General features: G+C 34.9%; 1 protein-coding gene across 2 annotated transcripts; it reads left to right on the forward strand.

Moving 5' to 3' along the window:
- LOC107612745 (serine/threonine-protein phosphatase 6 regulatory subunit 3-B) lies at positions 101-7,220 on the forward strand. Of its 2 annotated transcripts, none has more exons than XM_016314470.2 (19): positions 101-384; positions 482-585; positions 722-808; positions 901-976; positions 1,077-1,151; positions 1,238-1,291; positions 1,504-1,563; positions 1,654-1,770; positions 2,192-2,286; positions 2,367-2,575; positions 2,832-2,929; positions 3,152-3,255; positions 3,383-3,548; positions 3,819-3,941; positions 4,199-4,281; positions 4,597-4,738; positions 4,896-4,925; positions 5,234-5,304; positions 5,967-7,220. In XM_016314470.2, the coding sequence occupies exons 1-19, from the start codon at positions 346-348 to the stop codon at positions 6,790-6,792; spliced, it is 2,559 nt and encodes an 852-aa protein (XP_016169956.1). In that variant the 5' UTR covers positions 101-345; the 3' UTR covers positions 6,793-7,220. The 2 variants fall into 2 exon arrangements, with proteins under 2 accessions (XP_016169956.1, XP_016169955.1); XM_016314469.2 differs by having other exon boundaries at positions 103-384; positions 5,964-7,220.

The following is a 9,034-nucleotide window of genomic DNA, read 5'->3' on the forward strand; positions in this document are numbered from 1 at the left end:
TTGGTACTGAAGGTGACTAGAAATTAAAATTTTTAATTCCTTAATATCATTGTTATTTTCTTGTCTTCATAAAAAAAATAAAAATTCTTATTTTCTTCTCTCTTTCTTTCTTTCTCTTTTCTTTTGTATGTTTCCCTCTATCGATCTTCACGGCCCTGTTTCTTTTTCGATCCCTCTCCCACAAAATTAGGGTTTACAAAACACACTTTCTTTCTTCCTTTCTTCTTCCCTCTTTCCGCCATCTCCGATTTTATGTCCCCATCACGGAACCCTCTATTTCAGCTATTTCCAGATCCATTCTCCTTCTGCTTCAGCTCAATCTTCTCCTTCTGCTTCTAGACAGACATGTTTTGGAAGCTCGCTTCTCTCTCTTCCTCCTCTCCCGTCGTGCCGCACTTCACCGTGCCACGTGGCTTACTTTCTTGTTCTATTTCACTCTTTGTAACCCTTGAAGCGAATTTTGTGTTGCCGTTCTGTACAGGTGGAGGCAATATTAGACAAGGAGAATTTCACTTTGGAAGAGCTTCTTGATGAAGAGGAGGTGATCCAAGAATGCAAGGCCTTAAACAGTCGACTCATCAACTTGTATGTCTCATTTCCCTTCCAGAAACAAATTTCATAGTGTTGTACATGTTTTTCATGCTTACCCAATTTTCATGCCCACCATTTTCATATGATTCAACAAAATTAATTGATAATTTGCCATTTCCCTCTTCTTTAGTCTGAGAGATCGAGCTCAGGTTGAACAGTTGTTGCGCTACATTATTGAAGAACCACCAGAAGATGCTGAAAGCAAACGAACCTTCAAGTAAGCAGTAATAGTAGAATTTGTTGCTAAAGTACTTCATAATCACTGCTTAAGCCTTCTTGTTTACATCTGATCATCTTTCTTGTCCTTAGGTTTCCATTCATTTCGTGCGAAATTTTTACATGTGAAATTGATGTCATTTTAAAGACCTTGGTGGAGGAAGAAGAGGTTTCTATTTCATTACATAAATGAAACTTCTATTTGAGTTTGAATTTATGCAGAAATTTATTACTGTATTGATTTTCCTTTCATATTCTTGTACATTCAGCTGATGAACTTATTATTCTCCTTCTTGGAGCCTAATCGTTCTCATAGCACCTTGTTGGCTGGCTACTTTAGCAAGGTATATGTTTGACAAAGTTTCAACTTCGGCTTACAAGGATAAGATTTTTTAGTTGTGGCTTATCTGATTTTTATGCTGTTTTACAGGTGGTTGTTTGTTTAATGATTCGAAAGACAGTGCCACTTATGAATTATGTTCAGGTAAGTAAAACTTTGTAATACTATACTAGTTTGATAATTTATCTTGATATTTAAAATTTAATGTAGTGACAGAAAAGCACAAGCAGATTGTTTACTTGTCAGCTTCTTTATTTAAGGATTTCTTAGTGTGCACCATAATATAATTAATGTATAGTATATGTTGTCTCCTTGTGAAATCATATTTCATTAATGATTCAGAACACTCTTTTCAGGCCCATCAGAATGTTTTTCGCCAACTGGTTGATTTAATTGGAATTACTTCCATTATGGAGGTATACGATTCATCTACTTGTTAGTAATATTAGCAATACCGTGATCTGATGATATGCTGGAATGGAATCTGAGATAAGTTCTTTGCACAGGTTTTGATTCGATTAGTTGGTGCTGATGATCATGTGTATCCCAATTTTATTGATGTGATGCAATGGTTGGCTGACAGCAACCTGCTTGAGATGATTGTAGATAAATTAAGTCCATCTGTAAGTGAAGCATTTATCTGTTTATGTTACTGTAGCCAGCTTTGCTCATTAGCTGTATTAGTGGTGCTAATGCACTTATTTGGCATATATCATAATGTTCACCATGTCAAGAGGAGACTAGTTTGTTAGTTATTGGTATCTATGAGATATTATTTAACCTACTATAAGAAATCATTTTGTACTTTCACTTTTTTAAGTGGTTCATGCCATGAATGAGTTTGTGTGTTGAAGCCTAACTAATGGATCAGAGGACTCTTCAACAAGCTTGATATTGGCCAGAGCAAATCTAGATAGTTTGTGAAAAGTCCAATTTGTTGATATAAACATTTTGCATCATTGTATGCATTTGATATTATAAGCTTTCTTCTGCCTTGTATTTTGTTTGCAACTTATCTGACATCTACTTTTCTATTTGAACCAGTGTTCTCCTGAACTTAATGCTAATGCAGCTGAAACTTTATGTTCAATAACTCGAAATCCCTCATCTACTTTAGCAATTAAACTTTCAAGCCCAAGGTTTGTATTGCAAGGCCTTAATTTTTCTCCTCCCCTAATATGTTCTGAACCTGTGAAATAATATTTCTATTTGTATGCAGTTTTGTTGCAAAAATCTTGGATCATGCATTGGAAGATTCACAGTCAAAGTCTAGCCTTGTTAACTGCCTTTCAGTGTGTATTTCCTTGTTGGATCCCAAAAGATCAGCTATTTCAGCCCCCTTATTTCATTCATTCCGAAGTCAACACATGTATGAGCCACCGATTCCTGTGAACCCCGAGACTGTTGGTGCAATGCTTGCTAAACTTGGTATATCTGAATTCATGTCTTTTGTTATATATAAGGCTATTTAGACCCATCTTGTCAAGAATTTCTGTTTTAAATAATAGTTTCAATTTTTTTATATTCCATCTATTTTAGAACGTTATGGAAGAAAATGAACAATCACATTTCATTTGAAAGGTTATAGGTTTCAAGAATGAAATGGTTGTTAGGGTACAAAATTTATCATTTATTCAAAAAAATCCTTACATCATACCAAAAGTTACGTTTTTCCTGTTGGCAGGTGATTTGCTAAGGCTTTTGAAAGTATCATCTGATGAAAAAATATTGCCTACAACATATGGAGTATTGCGACCTCCACTCGGGAAGCATCGATTAAAGGTTGGTTATTGTGTTCATATTTTGAATTTGATATGCTGGATATCCGCATTAGAACTAGGTTGCAGTTGATCTGTTGAGGTTGAACTCTTGCTCTAATGATCATTTTCACTGTTTCCTCAAAATTTAGACATTTTCGCACAAATGTATTCCTACCCAAGGGTAACACTGATAATTGAACTTTGAAAGTAGTTTCTTTTCTGACCTGTCTGCAATATATTTCAGATCGTTGAGTTTATGGCAGTAATTTTGAAAACTGGAAATGAAGTTGCAGAAAATGAAATGGCCAACTCAGGAACCATTCAAAGAGTTATTGATCTTTTCTTTGAGTAAGCATATTTCATTTTTTTGATAGTTGATGTTTAGAGAAGCCTTGATACCTTGTGTGGATCTTTTAGAAATTGTTTATTGCACTAACGATATTTTATTTGATCTATGTGTGATATACTATTACAGGTATCCATTCAATAACTTACTACACCATCATGTAGAAAGTATCATATTTTCATGTTTGGAGAGCAGAAATGATGCAATTGTTGATCATCTTCTTCACGAGTGTGATTTAATTGGAAGAGTTATTAGTGCGGATAAAGATTCTATTCTCTCTGCTGACAAAAATCTGGTAAATGGAACTTACTGATTGGAGATTGTCTTGGTCATGACTTAATTGTTACTGTTCAAGCCTTATTTATGGAACTCTTCAAAACTTTGGATGCAAGAAACATAATTTGCTTATACTAGATCCTAGTTATCCTGATTTTCTATTGTATTGAATCAAACTGGAAAATGACGCATAGATAAGCTAGAGTGATAATGCCTAGTTGTACACTTAATCTCCATGTTAACTTTAAGCTTATTATTGCCTCTTCATTAAACTGGTGCTATATTGCAGCCTACTGTACCTGCTACCGGGAAACGGGCACCACGCGTGGGAAATATTGGGCATATTACTCGAGTTGCTAACAAGCTTATTCACTTATCACATAATCGAAGCAACATACTTTCATGTCTTCAGGTTGGTTATGTATTTTTTCTTATGTATAGAAAATTCCAGCCTTTTTGCACCGGAACTCCTATTTCTTTCTGATGAGTAGTTAGCCTGTGCATTTTTAAATTATAATTTCCTTATGAAATCATGGACAAGCTAACAATTTGAAGAAATATCTTGCTGCTGCTTCTAAAAAACCATGTGGCTGATCTCATTGATAGAAAGTTGCTTTCTAATATATGTAACTTCCATGGAAATCTTGCAACTTGATTCAACGTCTGCAGGAAAATAATGAGTGGAATGAATGGCAAGCTAAAGTTCTTCAGGAACGTAATGTGGTTGAGAATGTTCATCGGTGGGCTTGTGGGTAAGTTCTGATCATACTCAACCTGTTCTAACACAGTTACTGTTCCGGAGAGGATCAAGATATTTTTGGCATTTAAGAAATTTTGGGTGCTGACTATGATATGCTTAGTAGTACTGTGATCAAAAGTTAGATTTTATTTTTTGAATAAGGGTTCTGGATTGCATATTTCATTGAATGAAAATGAATCATGTCTGTTGTGTTACCTTCATTTTAACTGTTAAAATAAAATTTAACCACTGAAGTGAGGTTATGATTTATGTGTATACTTAGTTATCCTGTAGGTTGATTGACATTTCTTTTTTCCTATATGTGCAGGCGTCCAACTGCTTTACATGATAGGATGAGGGATAGTGATGATGATGACATTCATGACAGGGACTACGACGTTGCAGCTTTAGCAACTAATTTGAATCAGGCTTTTGGATATAAAATTTATGGAACTGAGGATAATGAAGAGGTTTGTAGTTGGCATCCTCCCCTGGGTGCATTCATGTTCCCATTTTTGTGTGTATATATGTCTATTTTCTATTCCTTTTTCCTTTTACAGTGTGCCCAAGGTGGTTTGGGCACTGAACTTAAATGCCAGACTAATTCTTTGATTGGTTTGGTTGCAGGAAAATAACGGCATTGAGCGAGATGATGAGGTAGATATTTTGTTTACTCTTGTTAAGTAATGTATTTCTTACTTTTGAGAACCAGTATTCTGTCTCTTAAAAATGTGTCCATTTGGAGATTGGATGGCTATCTATTTGCTATTCTGGCCCTGCTGGTCTTTTTAGCACAGCTTGCATGTGCTGTAGTTGTTTTACCACTGGATCATTAGTTGCCCTTTGTCATTGTCACCAAGTGATATGGTCATTGTCTTGTGCATACTGCATAAGCACAAACTTCTGTTTACCGTGTACTCTTGTTAAATAATTTGTGGCTAATTTATCTATTGTACAAATTATAGGATGTCTACTTTGATGATGACTCTGCCCAAGTAGTCATATCGTCCCTAAGACTTGGTGAGGATCAAGGAAGGTGAGTCATTTTCATCTTACAGCAATTTTGTTTGGTTGGATCTGATTGTCCTATGGATTAATTGGTGATTATGATATTATTTTTAAGAAGTCTTGTGTGCGCATGTTATATTAAGTTAAAAAATTCTGTTCATTACTGGCATGCTGTGCATATATGTTTCTAGGTTTTCCCATTCACATGGTAACATTGGAACTTCTCTTCTTGATGTGTCTTTGTTACTTTGCCTACCTATGCTGTTCTTTCCCTTCATATACAAAAATTAATATCAGGGAAAGGATAATACAGGTGGACTGTGTAATGACGCTAAATCACATTTCAGAATTCAGAGTTTGGAGCTATACGTGATATTGCTGCAGAGTATAGTTTACTTGGGTCCTATGCATAGTTCTATCTGCATTTGTGCGATTCTGAAATCGTTATTGAAAAAGTTTGACGAAAGGAAGCACATTGCTGTTGCTCAATCTGAAATTATGATCTAATAGCTTCTTTTTTTCAAATTTATACATTCATCGTTTTTCTTTTTCTGAATGGATATGCATCATTGATCATCAATTTATGCTGTCTGTATGTTAATGCAAATGCATGGAAGTCGATTTGCATTTAACTATGATGCAAAAAATTAGAAGTGGATATAACATTTTTTATTTTATTTTTGGCAGTAGTCTGTTCACAAACTCCAATTGGTTTGCATTCCAAGATGACAGAATTGGGGATGCAGCTGGTGGTGCAACATCCTCAGAGATGATGGATGACATAAACCTGAGTGGTGCTACAAATGGTGGCAACAATAGTAGCGATGACGAGGTAGTGGTTGGTGAAGATGAAGAATTAGAAGAAAGCAAAAGTAACGTGGATGGTACATCTAGCTCAAGTATGAACTACTTGAATGGATTAAACGTTAGCAATTCCATGAATGGAAGTGAAGGTGCTTTGAACTTTGATGGTGAAAAGGCAAGTGCATCCCACGATATGGGATTCTTCAGGTTTGAGGCAACGGACAATGAGTTGTTTGGGGACAGACCTGAGTGGGGGGGATGGGGTGAACCTTCCAATATGCAAGTTGTTTGCTCAAGCTCAAGCACAAATCCCTTTGTGGACCACGATGAGACTGATAGCAATCTTTCTACTAAAACTCAAGCGGGCAGCCCTTCTCCTAGTTCCCCTGCCAACGGAGAATCTCTTCCTTCAAATGGATCGCCAGCTACCAATGATTCGATTGAAGAGGGTGTTGACGCAAGTCAAAGATCAGCAGCAGTACCCTCTCTATTTGAAGAGGATGTTGAATTTGTAGGTGTAGAAGTAGAAGGTACCGAGAAAGCTATGGATCAGGCTCTGAAAGAAGGGATAGTGGGGGAAGCAGGGCCATTAAAGAACATGGTTCCTAAAAAGTCAGAAAAGGAGAACTCTGAAGAGGGTGGCCCTGGAATGAAGGAATTTAATGATGCAAATTACTGGAGGGTTGATCAAGAGGTCGCAGTTCTGGAGTGATGGTGGAAATCTGTCTTCAATGTGTATGAAGAGTTTGATCTACACCACTGGACCTCACAAGCAAGGGCGTATGCAGCAATTACTGTACAGTATATTTTTGTTTCAATTATGTCCTGTTGTTTTGTATTTTACCTTTTTTTTTTTACTTGTCATCGCTTATTATTAGATATTAATCCTTGTTAATTATTTGAAGTTTTGCCCTTTCCTGTAAGTGATATATGGGTTCCCACTTCCCCATATTTATCGAATTTCATTTAGTCTGGTCCTGGTTCCATGTTGATTATGATGGTGCTCATATGTTACGATGCTCAAGTGTTTCTTGTAGCTTATAGATTGAAAATGCTTCAATGAGACAAGGACCATATACCCTCCCAATTCTCTTTAATGTAAATTACGAATCAATGTATTTGTAGACACAATATTTATTAGACTGGGTATCTCATTTATTCTTCATATAATTTCTCATTGTTAGGAAATATAAAATCCTGAAAAAAATATAATGGTACTCGAAATGGATCGAATTTCATAGCAATCCACCTATAATATGTAATATTAGGTTAACAATATCAATTAATTCCGCATATTGCTGAATTGTGCTTGTAGGAGGAATAATTTGCTTTTAACAAAATTCGGGCTAGGGACTTTAATTTAATATATTTTTGTTCCTATCATAATCCATGGCTAAATTCAACATACTACAAAACACATGAATCGTTGTCGGCTGCACATTTGAATTATTACATAATTCTGCAAGGCCACAATCCATTACAAGATGCGACAACTGCAGTACATGAAAAGAAATATTGGTTAAATAAACATTGCTCAATACAATAAGGTTGTAATATTAAGTTATTGCTCAGTTTAGCATTTAACCTTTTCTCAACTATGGCATTAAGTTACTTTTTTCTAAGAAAAAAAAATATTGATAAAGTGGCCATTATTCACCCCCAATATTATTATACTACGGTATTTTGTGTAGCTTTTAGTTTATCTTTTTTTCTCACAAGCCATGCACAAAATACTAATTTAAAAGAATAAATAAATCATTTTCATTTTTCAAAAGAAACAACGAAATTGATTATGAAGGAGATGTTTCATAATTTTCGTGAAGGGCTAAGCCAATTTCTCACGAGAAGTTCAATTGTGGTTAATCCATATAAGGTATAATTTCATGGTTGAATTGATGTTTGATGATCAAAATTCAAAGTCATATCCCACTTTTCCACGTAATAGGACTCACGGGACTCCTGAATATTGAATTTAATCTTCACCTCATTTTATAGAAGTATTTCTTAGGTTGTATATTTATTTAATTATTTGTAATTTGGTAAGAAAAACAACTAAAATAAATTGAGAGAGAAAGGGTCCACCGCACGGGTTGGTGGGTCTTGGAGGCCAATTTCACCATATCTCTGTCCCTAACTCGCTATGTATCAAGTTGATAGGAGAAGGCACTTGAGATTCTGATACCATGTCATAAAATCACTCATCTTACAAATTTAAGTTGATATAAAAAAGTAACAAATAATTTTATTCCTAACAAAGTTTTTCCATATTAAAATTCGTCAGCCTAATGTTGTTATTATTATTATTATTAATTATGAAGAGTGAAATGTGGGAGAGGGAAATGGGAAGATGCCACCCTATCCCAATGCAAAGAAAACAAGGTCCAGAAAGTACGCCATGGTGGCTGAAAACAAGGCACTTCAATTCCTTGGAACTAGTTTTCTGTCTTTGGTACCTTGTGAATTGCCATCACTCCCTCATATTTTTACTTCCTATTTCCACACAAACTTTGAATGCATGCCCCCCTTTGACCATTTGACTCATTCTATATTTTTCTTCATTTGCACTTTGGTTAAACCCCAAGCTACATTGTTTTTGCAAACTCACTCACACTGATCCCTCTTTAAATCACATGTATTACAAACTAAATACTTGGAATATGTTATAGTTATAAGAATTAAAATTAATTTACAAATTTACTACCCTTTTTACCCCTTAGATTAGTACAATAATAGTTTTTTTTAATTACTTTATCTGTTTATTCTCTGTCATCACTTATTCTAAGGCTGCTAAGAGTAGTACTAATAAGGGATATGACTGAAAATAAAGATAATAATGTTACATTTTAATCGGAAATACTTATTTGAGAGAATATTTGATTCTAATTTGATTAAAAATACTTGTTTAATAAATAAATATATAGTTTAAATATTTTTGGAGAGTAATTGTGTCACTC

Source organism: Arachis ipaensis, chromosome B08 (genome assembly GCF_000816755.2).
Source record: "Arachis ipaensis cultivar K30076 chromosome B08, Araip1.1, whole genome shotgun sequence".
Classification (NCBI taxonomy): domain Eukaryota; kingdom Viridiplantae; phylum Streptophyta; class Magnoliopsida; order Fabales; family Fabaceae; genus Arachis; species Arachis ipaensis.

Bases quoted from the DNA above. Each gene is read 5' to 3' on its own strand.
- LOC107612745 (XM_016314469.2), top strand. From the start codon at position 346: ATGTTTTGGAAGCTCGCTTCTCTCTCTTCCTCCTCTCCC. The intron at 1,564-1,653 runs GTATACGATTCA...TTCTTTGCACAG, and splicing joins GAATTACTTCCATTATGGAG to GTTTTGATTCGATTAGTTGG. The intron at 4,739-4,895 runs GTTTGTAGTTGG...GTTTGGTTGCAG, and splicing joins GAACTGAGGATAATGAAGAG to GAAAATAACGGCATTGAGCG.